General features: G+C 43.7%; 1 protein-coding gene across 1 annotated transcript in view; it reads right to left on the reverse strand.

Moving 5' to 3' along the window:
- Positions 1 to 528: 528 nt before the first annotated feature.
- LOC106587530 (cGMP-inhibited 3',5'-cyclic phosphodiesterase 3B) overlaps positions 529 to 13,771 on the reverse strand; it is a 92,422-nt gene continuing 79,179 nt past the window's right edge. Inside the window, exons 7-16 of the mRNA XM_045708936.2 lie at positions 13,663 to 13,760; positions 13,284 to 13,441; positions 12,069 to 12,197; positions 10,797 to 10,908; positions 9,834 to 9,947; positions 6,837 to 7,036; positions 5,445 to 5,648; positions 5,060 to 5,221; positions 3,554 to 3,794; positions 529 to 3,369 (exon numbers count right to left, since the gene is read on the reverse strand). Of these exons, the coding sequence (XP_045564892.2) occupies positions 3,161 to 3,369; positions 3,554 to 3,794; positions 5,060 to 5,221; positions 5,445 to 5,648; positions 6,837 to 7,036; positions 9,834 to 9,947; positions 10,797 to 10,908; positions 12,069 to 12,197; positions 13,284 to 13,441; positions 13,663 to 13,760 (1,627 nt within the window). The 3' untranslated portion in view covers positions 529 to 3,160. The remainder of the gene's footprint in view (positions 3,370 to 3,553; positions 3,795 to 5,059; positions 5,222 to 5,444; positions 5,649 to 6,836; positions 7,037 to 9,833; positions 9,948 to 10,796; positions 10,909 to 12,068; positions 12,198 to 13,283; positions 13,442 to 13,662; positions 13,761 to 13,771) is intronic.

Consider the following 13,771-nt stretch of genomic DNA (forward strand, 5'->3'; position numbering starts at 1 on the left):
ACTTCTACTCAACAGACCAAAGGGCTAGAAAAAAACGTCAATGCATTGCAATGCTGTGCTGTGCATACATCAGACTTACTGGGTAATATTTCATATTGATGTAATGTCTCTGGCTATTTTTGGCACCCAGCATACCTCTATTAACTACTAACTGCACTTCTCAGAAAGTTATGCTGAGGTAGACAGGCACTGCCAATTCGCCTGGATAAGCGCCTTGTCTGTGTGCATTGGAAATATTGAAACTAACATTGCAGTCATTTCAGCAAACATCAGTGTTCCAACTGTGGTTGTCGGCAGGAGGATCTAAACACTTTAAGGGCAAAGTTATAGTACAGTTACATTCAAGGGGATTCTTATGCCCCACACCCACACACACACACACACACCACACACACACACACACACCACACACACACACACACACACACACACACACACACACACACACACACACACACACACACACACACACACCTACTCAAATGTGTGTGTGTGTGTGTGTATCAATAAAATCAATTGAGAGAACAGTTATTTTAGGGATGGTGTTTTATGACAGCTATAAATAACAAAAATCAGTTTCCCCCACAATTTTGATATGGTTGAACAGTTACAACAGACATAGATATCTCAATGCTACATAAGGGTAACAGCCATTCATAGACGCTTTTATGACAAGAACATTAGAGGACACTGTGGTTCGTGAGACTGCACAGTGACAAGCCAACAAACAAACTTTTACAACATAATGAGCCATAAAATGTGGGGGGAGGAGGCATCACAATTCACCATCAGAACTTAAGAGACGCAGTGTTGCTCAACCCGAACGGACTGAAGGGCCACGATTAGGAGTCGTGAGCTCTCCTCCACAACACATGGGCTGGGCTTCACCTGCATCACTCTGAGCCTGCTGTGGGACATGGAGCTCAGAGAGACCTCTGGGGCCAACCATAACAAGCCCAGTGTATGAGGGCCCAGAGGTTGGACAGTGAGCAGGGACAGTTTGGCACTGGTTGGGTGGACAACACAAGAGTTAATAGAGATTACCAAGAGAGAGGAAGTGGTTATGATAAGGAGCAGGGAGACGCTGAACCCAAAAGAAAAACACCAAACCCCACAGTTCAACATCTGTAGTATTAGATAAAAACTCTGGAAACAGGATGATAATTACAGGGTCTCACTGTACAATATATGTCAGCTGTGTGTAGAAAACAGATGCATTCTGTTGATTAATTAAAAAATATAATATATTTATACAGTATATTTATATGCAGATATTCTTTTTTTGTGCAGAGGCTAAACACTTGTTTGGTAGTAAAATGTGGACATGTATATATATATTTTTTGTCTTTAAATATACTAGGTTGATTTACACTGCCTACTTGAGAACTTCCTTCTCCAGAGAAAATGACTTGATAGGGTGATAAGTGAGTTTGGCTTGCAGGTCTGCCATCTCTTACATTAAACTCTTTTTCTAGTGGAATGCCTAGAGTTTTTGCAGACAGAAATATAGAACTATTAGTATTAAACCGTCTTATGGTACAGAGAATAAGACAATATAAAAACAAAACCAAAGTGAAGGTGAAACCCTGGATAACTTAACTCCTTTATGCACTGGCCTGGTTGTGGGTTTGGCAAAGATCTATAGTTTTGTTTTTGTCGAAACATCAGTGTCTGTAGAATGACTGAAATGAAATGAAAAGGTTAGCTAGACAGAGTATGTGTAAAAACAATGCCAACAGCAATGCACTCAAAAACACCTTTACCTATACTGGTACATGAATAATCATGGGATTTTACTGTACAAAATGTTGCCTTGCTGCAAACAGGTCTTTTGCAGTCAACTGACAATCAAGGATCCCAATTCTACAGTGAGGTCTTTAGAAGATCAAGCCAACGGCGCCGCCAGCGGGGCAGCGGAGTTTGACAGAAACACAGGACATACTTTGCTCTATCACAGAGGAGCAGTTCAATTGCTTGAATGTGTTTGTTTTTCAAGTTGTTCATACAAAGCTTAAAAACTATTTCAATCACCGAGATTTTGTTTTAAAGTCAATTACTTAAATTCTTACAAAATAATTATTCAACTTCACGAGAATCCTGAGTAGCCGTGAAAAAATTGATATAATCAAAAGAAAAAAAAACATCCCTTCAATTGGAACAGCAGAGAACATCTCATCTCAGATAACATTTCAATGACTGGCGACCAAGCGTTCCTGAAGAAAACACACATACACACGCTCACACCAACTAAATTAAACCAACAACAAAAAAGAAGGAAACATAGAAGGCAGGTGGTACATGAATAAAAGGCATCAAAAACGATGCAGGTATAATGCTCATTTTCAGTCAACATTTCCACAATGTCTCTGTGACTGAGTCAGTGATACAGTGTTTCGTGTCGCCAGCAAGGGGAGAGGACTGCACAGACCAACCTAGGGTCTGGACCAGGGGACTCAGTAAAGGTTCAGACAGGCACATTTGATATATAGATCTAGAATATTCCTGACAGTGAGCCTGAAACAGTCTCAGTCTCTTGTCTTTCCACGTTTGAACTGTTCGCTTTGGTAACGGATGTCAACCACGTCAAGGTGTTTTTTCTTTTCCTTTCATTTTAAATCATAGGATTTGTTTTAGTACCTAAGGGAGAGTTAAGTGCTCTGCGTTCAAGGCAGCATTACAGCCAGATCACCATGGAGGGCACATCCAGATCCTTTTCCTCTCTTCCTCTCCACACCAGTGTCCTCAGCTCTGGTGTTTGTTCTTGGTCTACTCTCCATGGGGTGAAAGTGCATAGGAGTGGGGTTCCCACCATTGCAGCAGGAATCCCCTCACAGTAGTAAGGCCTTTTTTCAAAACAACATGACTGCATTAGCGTGTCGGCACAGTGACAATTTCAACGTGTGGAGATCCAGCAGGGTCATCCTGTGTGTGTATGTCTATAGTATGTGTGTGTACGTATGTGTTGTGTATAAATGTTTGTGTGTGTGTGTGTGTGTGTGTGTGTGTGTGTGTGTGTGTGTGTGTGTGTGTGTGTGTGTGTGTGTGTGTGTGTGTGTGTGAGCGTGTAAGAGGGAGGAGTTGGACTTTCTCCTTCACTGTTCCACCCTTCCCGAGCATCCTGGCTCTGTCCCTCCTCTTCCTCCTCTTCACCTTCCTCCTGCTACTGGCGCTCCTCTCCTTCCTCCTCCTCCTGAATGACCTGGATCTGGTCGTCAGACGGCGAAGGGGACAGGCTGGGAGGCAGGCTGTCGGCCTGCTGCTTCTCCTTGCTCTTCTCCTCCTCCTCGATGGTCTTCTTCCACACCTTGTGGTTCTCTGTCAGGTGCTGCATGATGTTGCAGAACAGCCGACGCCGGCCGTTTCGCCTTTCTGCATGGGACAACATACAAATAAGGATTTAACATCCCATAGCTTTTTAGTCGCAATAGCAATGATCCAAAAAACTTCTGCTCTTGATGGAAATGTTAAATGCTCAATGTTAAAATTATAAATGTATCATCTCATGATCATATATCAATTCAGAATGATAGAAGGGTAGAAAATGACGTCTTACTTGGTTCGAGCTCCTCCTCCAGCTCGTCTTCATCAGTCTCTGTGTCCTCCACCTGCTCTTCCTCATCCTCAGAGCGCTCCTCGTCGATCCAGTAGCCAGGGAGCAGGCCAGCGGCGTCGTATGAGTTGCAGAGCGGCCCCACGATGTGTGTGATGAAGGACTCCTGCAGCTTGGCCAGCTGGGGAGAGGAGCGGTCCATGAAGGGGCTGATGGGTAATCCCAAAGTGGCTTCCTCATCCCCCTGTAGATGATCGACAGACAGGCAGACAAACATTTTCACTAATTTGTCAATTAAGATTGTTTTATTCATTAATCTAATTTAACTTCACTTCGTAAAGGGATAAATGTGCCATTGTGTTGATTCTAGCAGTAACAGACAGCAGAAAATGAAGCAACAGTTCTGGGTAGGCTATGTCAGTGTTTTCCAACCCTGGTCCTCCAGTACCCCCAACAGTACACATTGTTATTGTAACCCTGGAAAGCACACCTGATTCAACTTGTTAACTAATCATCAAGCCCTCAATGAGTTGAATGAGGTGTGTTTGTCCAGGGCTACAATGAAACTGTGTAATATTGGGGGTACTGGAGGACCAGGGTTGGGAAACACTGGGCCATGTGATATGTGAAGCAACAGTTCTGGGTAGGCTATGTGATATGTGAAGCAACAGTTCTGGGTAGGCTATGTGATATGTGAAGCAACAGTTCTGGGTAGGATATGTGATATGTGAAGCAACAGTTCTGGGTAGGCTATGTGATATGTGAAGCAACAGTTCTGGGTAGGATATGTGATATGTGAAGCAACAGTTCTGGGTAGGCTATGTGATATGTGAAGCAACAGTTCTGGGTAGGATATGTGATATGTGAAGCAACAGTTCTGGGTAGGATATGTGATATGTGAAGCATCAGTTCTGGGTAGGCTATGTGATATGTGAAGCAACAGTTCTGGGTAGGATATGTGATATGTGAAGCATCAGTTCTGGGTAGGATATGTGATATGTGAAGCATCAGTTCCAGGTAGGATATGTGATATGTGAAGCATCAGTTCTGGGTAGGATATGTGATATGTGAAGCATCAGTTCTGGGTAGGCTATGTGATATGTGAAGCAACAGTTCTGGGTAGGATATGTGATATGTGAAGCATCAGTTCCAGGTAGGATATGTGATATGTGAAGCAACAGTTCTGGGTAGGATATGTGATATGTGAAGCAACAGTTCTGGGTACGCTATGTGATATGTGAAGCATCAGTTCTGGGTACGCTATGTGATATGTGAAGCAACAGTTCTGGGTAGGATATGTGATATGTGAAGCAACAGTTCTGGGTACGCTATGTGATATGTGAAGCATCAGTTCTGGGTAGGATATGTGATATGTGAAGCATCAGTTCTGGGTAGGATATGTGATATGTGAAGCATCAGTTCCAGGTATGTGATACTGTATAACAGCATGGCATGGCATTACATTGCTAACCTGACATGTGGGCCATGCTGAGTGGAGGGGTTCCATACCTGCTCATAAAACTCATTGACAATGCCTTCTGTCCACTTGAGGTGCAGATCGCGTCCTTTGGCGGGCCCGTTGATGTCTGCCAGCTTAATGCAGACTTGGCACACCAGCAGCCGGTCATTCTCATTAGTCCAGTCGATTCCTGGACTGTTCACATCATTCACCTATTTATAGCAACACAAACATTCATACAGTGATTATGACTGCCAGGCTCCTCATTTCTAACAGAGATCCAGCATGTTCCTTTAAGGATCAACTCTATTAGCCATAAAGATAAGACGTATTGTTATTGCCTTTGCCAGTATCGAAATGACCGGAAAAACAAAGTATCAACAGAATGGAAACAGATTTTCTGAAAATGTGAGGTTCGTCATCATCATCTCAAACCTTTGAATTGAACTCAGCGAGGAAGTCAAAGTGCTTCTTCAGGTCTGTGGCGAGGATGGCCTCGATGACCAGGAAGCGAAAACGTTTGAACTCCACGTGGTCCAGGTTGGCCAGGAAATTGAACTCTGGCCGGGACAGGTAGAGGCTCCAGGCCGAAGCAGCGTGGTGGTTCTCCAGGACCGAACGGTCATTATACAACACCGCCTGGGGAACAGAGGGATGAGACGGCGGTAGAGGAGAAGTGGATGAGGGAAGAAGAGTGAGTAGGAGGAAGGGTAGGTCGAGTGGAGAGGGATGCGGGTGGGTCAGAGGACAAGAAGAAGAAAGGAGAAGGTAAAATAGGAAAGAGGAGGTTGAAGAAGGGAACGGTAAAAGAGGGAGGGGTGAGCAGGGGAGAGGAATTGGGGTCAGTGTGCTTCAGACTAAATAATGCAGCTGGTCTAGACATGGTGGACAGGTGGGTGATTGACTGACTGTCAACATACTGTTAATCAATATGTCAGGGTTGAGCCGCGTTAGTGGCTACGAGGAAGGCATGGCCCACATGTCAGGTTAGCAATGAAATGCAATGCCATGCATTACATGGCACTGTTATACAGTATCACATAGCCTACCTGGAACTGATGCTTCACATATCACATATCCTACCCAGAACTGTTGCTTCACATATCACATAGCCTACCCAGAACTGTTGCTTCACATATCACATGGCCCAGTGTTTCCCAACCCTGGTCCTCCAGTACCCCCAATATTACACAGTTTCATTGTAGCCCTGGACAAACACACCTCATTCAACTCATTGAGGGCTTGATGATTAGTTAACAAGTTGAATCAGGTGTGCTTTCCAGGGTTACAATAACAATGTGTACTGTTGGGGGTACTGGAGGACAAGGGTTGGAAAACACAACCTAGACAGTATGCACAGTGCAATAATAGGTCATGGCTGTGCAAAACACTATTTATACAGTGGTATAGTTTGTTTGCCAACCTTGGCCGTAATGTTGTAGCAAGAAAAGGAATTCGCTGAATTCTTAGGATTTGTGGGAAACTTTCCCTGACATGTGAACTAAGGGTAATATTCTACCAGTCCCTCTCTTCATTGCTTTTACCATGAGATCCAAGGCTGATTAGAACCTGTCTATGTAGAAGCTTTAAGGCCAATAAAGATCTCATCTATGAGTCACAGGGACCAAATGAATGCTGTCTGAGACACAAGCACAACACTTCCCCTTTCCTGGGACTTAACAGCGTGGGGGAACACAAATGGGAACACTTACTGAAGTGACGGGATAGGTTGAACTTTCTCTTCCTGATACAGGTTTTACTGTTGAACAGGTGTGGGTTTGCTAACTGAGATGGTAGAGCAGTGGCTTTGGGGATAATAACACTTACCTGAGCTGCGTTAGTGGCTACGAGGAAGGCGTTTGTGCGACCGGGGTGGTCATAGTCATGCATGGCAGCTGCTACATATAGTGCCATGAGTTCCAGAGCAGGGATGTTCCACGCCAGGCAGCCGTAGTTGTCGTCAGAGATGGACGAGCTCTTGGAGGAGGCGTAAGATACCCGGCCCGGCGAGATCCCACTGTCTGAATCTAGAGAGAAGACACAGACAGCAGCTTTCAGCAACGACATACTGGGACCTCACACTGGAACTACATCATAACTGGAGTTGACTGGAGAAGACTTGACTGTGTTATAAAGTGAAAACAGGGAACTAGTGTCACATTAAGAACAAAGTATGTAGAGAAGGAATTCTACAGGCAGGTTAAGCTGGTGGCCCAGTGACTCAGACTACTGCACTCCATTTGAAAAATGAAAAGGGCCAAAATAAGCCCTAAACACGCTGAGCTCAGCACAGACAGATCTCTATCACGACAGAGGCTTGCTCACCACCCCATCTCCCCCCTCTCTCTGTTTCTCCACCCTCCCCCCCCCTCTCTTTATCAGAAGGCAGCTGCTCCTCTGGCAGCTACTGAAGGATCAGTCAGCCAGCGAGCCTTAAATCATTTCCGATGGATCAAAGATGCAGTACATAAAATATAATTAGCAGGGACGGGAGTGGGGATCCTGGCATTTTAAACTAAACCATCTGGTGTCTGCCGAGAAAAGGCCAAACACTACAGGAATGCCTACACTGGTACATCAAGAGGCTATCATAGAACTAGAAAAGTCCCTTTCCTAAAGAAAATGTGTGCTTGCTAGCATGTCTTAAAGTATTTATGGTTGTGAAATAAGTAGTTATAGTGAATACAATACTAATGGTACTGACTGGTTAAAGTAGAAAAAGTAGCTCGATGGGAGAATTGAATGATTGATTGAATAGCCGACCCTGAACATGTGAATGTTGGTTTGGTGTCTCAGGCTTGAACAGTTCAAGAGTTACTATTATTGTTGGTGGGTTATTAAATGCCAATTTCTGCTCATTTGAATTGTTATAGTTTACAAAGTTTTGAAGTTGTTTTAATGTATGTAGCTGTAATAGTATTTTTTTTTTAATGTTTTTTATTTCACCTTTATTTAACTAGGCAAGTCAGTTAAGAACAAATTCTTATTTTCAATGACGGCCTAGGAACAGTGGGTTAACTGCCTTGTTCAGGGGCAGAACGACAGATTTTTTACCTTGTCCGCTCGGGAATTCAATCTTGCAACCTTTCAGTTACTAGTCCAACGCTCTAACCACTAGGCTACCTGCCGCCCCGTGTTTGACTCCGTTCCATGAATTTCATTACAGCCATTACAATGAGCCCATTCTCCTATAGCTCCTCCTACTGTCCTCCTATAGCCCCTCCTCCTCCAGCTTGTCTCAATCAATCTTTCCATCCATCTATACTTATTCAACTGAAATAATTAACATGGGGTTTGAATGAGAACAATAGAAATACACTGGTAGCAAAATTAAGTTACAAGACCAGCTGTAAACAATTTTTATGTATAAAAATTAGCATAACACTTAATGGATTCAATTTCAACCATGATAATACAGTGGTATTCATTTCAAATGCTACTGTTCTTTTTGGAGACTTATATCTCCCTCACTAACTTTAAGCATCAGCTGTCAGAGCAGCTTACCGATCCCTATACCTGTACACAGCCCATCTGTAAATAGCACACTCGACTACCTCATCCCCATATTGTTATTTTTTTGTTTGTTGCTCTTTTGCTCCCAAGTATCTCTACTTGCACATCATCATCTGCACATCTATCACTCTAGTGTTGATGCTGAATTGTAATTATTTTGCCACTATGGCCTATTTTTTTGCCTTACCTCCCTAACCTTACTACATTTGCACACACTGTACATAGATTTTTCGATTGTGTTATTGACTGTACGTTTGTTTATCCCATGTGTAACTCTGTGTTGTTTTTGTCGCACTGCTTTGCTTTATCTTGGCCAGGTCACAGTTGTAAATGAGAACTCGTTCTCAACTGGCCTACCTGGTTAAATAATGGTGAAATAAACATGTGGTTGCCATATATGTGATGTGTTTGATACCGTTCGATTTATTCCATTCCAGCTATTACAATGAGCCCGTCCTCCTATAGCTCCTCCCACAAGCCATCGCTGTTGGTGGGCTATTTTAAACTAATGTCGCTAAATTAAATAGTTCGCTTGGAAAATGTTTAAGTTGTTTTAATGTTTATACTTGAAATGGTTAAAAAGCAGTAGCATTTAAAATGTCTACCACTGTGTTACTATGGTTGACAATGAATCAATGTTTTGTAAATCTATGCAAATTAAAATGGTTTCTAGTTTATAAAGGTTTTAAAGAAGTCTGAACATTTTAAAGTTGGTCTTGTAGATTAATTTGTTATAATTGAAAAGGTATGAATCTTATAAAGAATCTGTATAAAATCTAAGTAGGGTCAGTCTGAACATCTCAACATTGGTTTAGCATTGATAGCTTAAACGGTGAAAGAGGAGATAGGTCTCAAATGTTTGCCATTGACATGCATTTGGAGGTTATTTTAAATATTGTTGTAGTTGAAAAAATTATAAATGATATAACAAATATTTTGTCAAGAAATCTAAGTTGGGGCAGTTTGCACATTTGGAAGTTGGTTTCGTGTTAAAAGGCTTCAATCGTTTAAGCTCTAGAGCGTGCAGAAGAAATCCAATAATATGACTATGTAAGAAATCTAGAACGGTCTTGCCTTCAGCAAGCACACTAATAATAGGAAGTATGTATGAAATCTAGAGTGGTCTTGCCGTCAGCAAGCACACTAATAATAAGAAGTATGTATGAAATCTAGAGTGGTCTTGTCTTCAGCAAGCACACTAATTATGCTAATAAATATGTGGCATATTATGGTAAAAAATGAGGGCTTGGGGAAGTCAAGAGCTATACCTACTGAGGCAAAATGAAATAAAGGGAACAGAAACAGTGCTACCTGTGTCACTTCCTGTCACATGCTCGTTGTGGATCTGCTGGAATCCTGGGACAGGCCGGGTAGTCAGGTACCAGACAGCATGGAGCACGTCAGTAGCATGGACCCGGTTATGATCTGAGTACAGGCAGAGTAATAGTTCACCATATCATGTACATGAGGTAGAAGCTAATATTACATATGATGGTGCATGTCTGTATAGTGTCCTGCTGTATGTAGTGAACTGTAGGCCTATTATGGGGATTCATTTCTACTTCATGACAACCCTATGGTTGGTTTCTAGACCTGGGTGAATCATTTCAAATAATACTTGAAGTGGACATGATTTAGCTGCCTGGAATAGTCTAAACTGGCGTAATTAAGCTAAATTAATACCTTAATGTTATTTCTTATTTATTTTTACCTCCCTTTTTCTCCCCAATTTTGTAATATCCAATTACGATCTTGTCTCATCGCTGCAACTCCCCAATGAGCTCGGGAGAGGCGAAGGTCGAGCCATGCGTCCTCCGAAACATGACCCGCCAAACCGCGCTCCTTAACACCCGCCTGCTTAACCTGGAAGCCAGCCGCACCAATGCGTCGGAGGAAACACCGTTCAACTGACGACCGAAGTCAGCCTGCAGGTGCCCGGCCCGCCACAAGGAGTTGCTAGAGCGCGATGAGCCAAGTAAAGCCCCCCCAGCCAAACCCTCCCCTAACCCGGACACCACTGGGCCAATTGTGCGCCGCCTTATGGGACTCCCGGTCACGGCCGGTTGTGACAAAGCCTGGGATCGAACCCAGGTCTGTAGTGACGCCTCAAGCACTGCGATGAAGTGCCTTAGACTGCTGCGCCACTCGGGAGGCTTATACCTTCATGTTTTTCACCCAGGTCTGATCATTTCTACATCTGAGTAGACAATACACAAAGTGTTAATATGGGCTTTGTGCCTGGACTGAAGAAAGCATAGGCAGCACTATACTCACAGGGAATATCCCTGTAGCCGTTCTCCAGAGCACAGAAATAGGACATGAACTCCCTCACAGGGATCTTAAACATCTCAAACAGACAAGTGTCCTGAAACAGAGTGTAGGTCACCTGGGGAGAAAGACAACAAATAAAACACCTAGGTTCATTTAAAACCCAAATACATTTTTTTTTTTACATTAACCAAGTCATTCCCCTCAGACACAGACAGTGAGACACTGGGAGAACAGTGTACTCAAAACAGCACATAGAGAAATCCCCAAGAACACCATGAGCATTCGGGACATCATTCAGTCAAATATCAGTAATTGGGATCATACCGTTCTCAACATTTAAACCAATCATTCAAGTGAGTTTCTCCAAATAAATACATTCAATGGCTGCTTCACAAAACTACTCTTAGCCCTATGGGTCCTGGTCTAAATCTGTGCACTATATAGGGAATAGTGTGCCATTTGGGATACAACCCAGGTGTTGTTTATTCAAATATTAATTGATGTTTCACAGTGGTTCCCAAACTTTGTATAGTCCCGTACCCCTTCAAACATTCAACCTCAGCTGCGTACCCCCTCTAGCACCACGGTCCGTGCACTCTCAAATGTTGTTTTTTGCCATCATTGTAAGCCTGCCACACACACTATACGATACATTTATTAATCATAAGAATGAGTGTGAGTTTGTCACAACCCGGCTCGTCTTTCAAGCTGTCAGGCATTACCTTGGCAGCAAGAGCCTCTCGGTGGATGCTGCAGTGTACCCAAGTGGTGTCGGGAGCAACTGCTTGCACCCACGTTACCACTCCACTATGTCTCCCTGTCATGGCTTTTGCGCCATCAGTACAGATACAAACATGAGCAGCAGCTACGTTTGGCTACATATGGACCATTAGTGGAATTCCCGCGAGAGAGTAACGGTTAATGTGATTGGATGTTAATTATTTGACTAGGTTACCTGTATTTGACATTGTGTTGTTATTTCGCTGAACACTAGATGGTTTAATTTGATTTTTGTCAGTGAACCGAGGCTACTCAGGCGAGAAAAAAACCTCACCCAAATGTATAGCCCCGTTGGAAAATGGACTGTTTGAAAATGTGAAGATAATTTTTTTTTAAATACAATTCAAAAAGAAAATAAAAAATGACATGTGAATCATATTTTTATTTGGCGTACCCCCGACGGCATTGCCCCAGTTTGGGAATACCTGATGTAACAGATCATGGCGTAATGACAGATAGATGGTTGCTATATGGTTGGTATGTGGTTGTACTGACGTAGCTGAGTATTCTTCCTGTCTTCCCTCCTGTTCTGTCCATCAGGTCAAAGATCTGGAAGTTCCAGCTGTTGATCTTCTCCATGAGGTCAGCGTGGTTCTCCAGCAGGGGGTCTAGTCTGAACTCACCCTACAGGCAGGAGAGGACCACAGCACACACACATTTTAAACACACACACACGTTTAGATAAACACACACATACACACATGCAGGCATGCAGGCAGGCACGCACACACACACACACACACACATACATACATATTAAAACACAAAGACACACGCGTCATTAACACACACTTACATTAACGCACACAGATATACACACCCATCAACACACACAAACACACATTAAAACACACACAGGCCCGTAGACAACCAGACTATCCAAAACACCACATCGTAAATCTTATGAATCTCATTCCTCTGTTAAGGGGATGAAAGCAGGCTCCAGACTGACTATGTATGAGTTGCTTTTGAATAATTAACTTTTGAATTACCCCACAGAATCCTCAGATGAACCCTACACAGTTGTCTTAACAGCTGGCTTGATTTAACAAGGCTTGGTTTGTCCAATAAAGTAAGTGAGAGCACAGCCCAAGTAAACGGCGGGGGCATTCCAGGACAGAGCCAGATCAACACTACCCCCCATCACACTGGATTTACACGGCTGTTAGATACATCACAACAGACTGAAAGACATGCACCCAATGAGTGTCTGAGGAAAACCTTTACTGTGTTCCCAGAACTAACTAGAGGACACATCCTATAGCTAGCTACTCTGTTACATGTGTTGGCCTGAGTGTGTTATCTCACTCATGGGGGGTTCTCCTGGTTGGGATAGTTTAGCAGCAGCAATGCTACACACAGGAAGGCTAACGAACGCTGTAAGGTGTTAGCATTGACTGAGACATATCCCTTCAAAGCTACTGTTAAGTAACAGCATAGCCTACCTTTGCTTCTTAAGTCTGCAGCGCGGGGATGTTAGCCTAGCAGTAGGGTGCATTCACACAGGGCAACACAGAGTAAAATGACAGAGCCAACACAATGTATTTCAATGGGAAAGGAGCGTTGGAGTAGCGGAGGGGAGGCGTGTCAGGTTGCATGAGGTTGTGCTAAACAACACACTACCAAAACACTCTCAAAAAGGTACATAGCTCATACTCCTCCATTAGCTTGTGTGGGAATGCACCCTTAGCATACTGTAGCACTGCGTACCTCTGTTTCCTGAGTCTGCTGATCTGTGGTGGGGCTCTGCTCCTCCTCGTCTGTCTGGCCCCAGCTCCCTGCGTCTGGACTCCTGTCCCCCATCGACTCGGCCTCCACACTCTCCTCCCTGATCAGTGCCTCCCCCATGAACTCTGACCCCTCACCTGCTGTGGAGGAGACACATTGCAAATCACAGTGAGTTGACCACTGATTTCGCATTTCGGTGGGAAGCATTATTCTAATGAATTGACTCTCTGGTACAGCATGTCCAAATGGTTTTCAGTCATTTAAGAGTGGAAACAGTAAGCTAAGCCATGGGTGTGTGCCCAAAAACACTGTGCAGCCTATGTCTGTACAGAGTGAGGCTACATTCCAGCAGGTGTCATACCTGAGCGTCTGCGCTGGGCCTCAGCATGACCAGTGAATGGCAGGTGTCCCTCCCCCGCCTCCATACTGGGCATGTTTTTCAGCATCTGACGACCACAGCTACAGGGTGA

Source organism: Salmo salar, chromosome 26 (genome assembly GCF_965601325.2).
Source record: "Salmo salar chromosome 26, fSalSal1, whole genome shotgun sequence".
Taxonomy (NCBI): domain Eukaryota; kingdom Metazoa; phylum Chordata; class Actinopteri; order Salmoniformes; family Salmonidae; genus Salmo; species Salmo salar.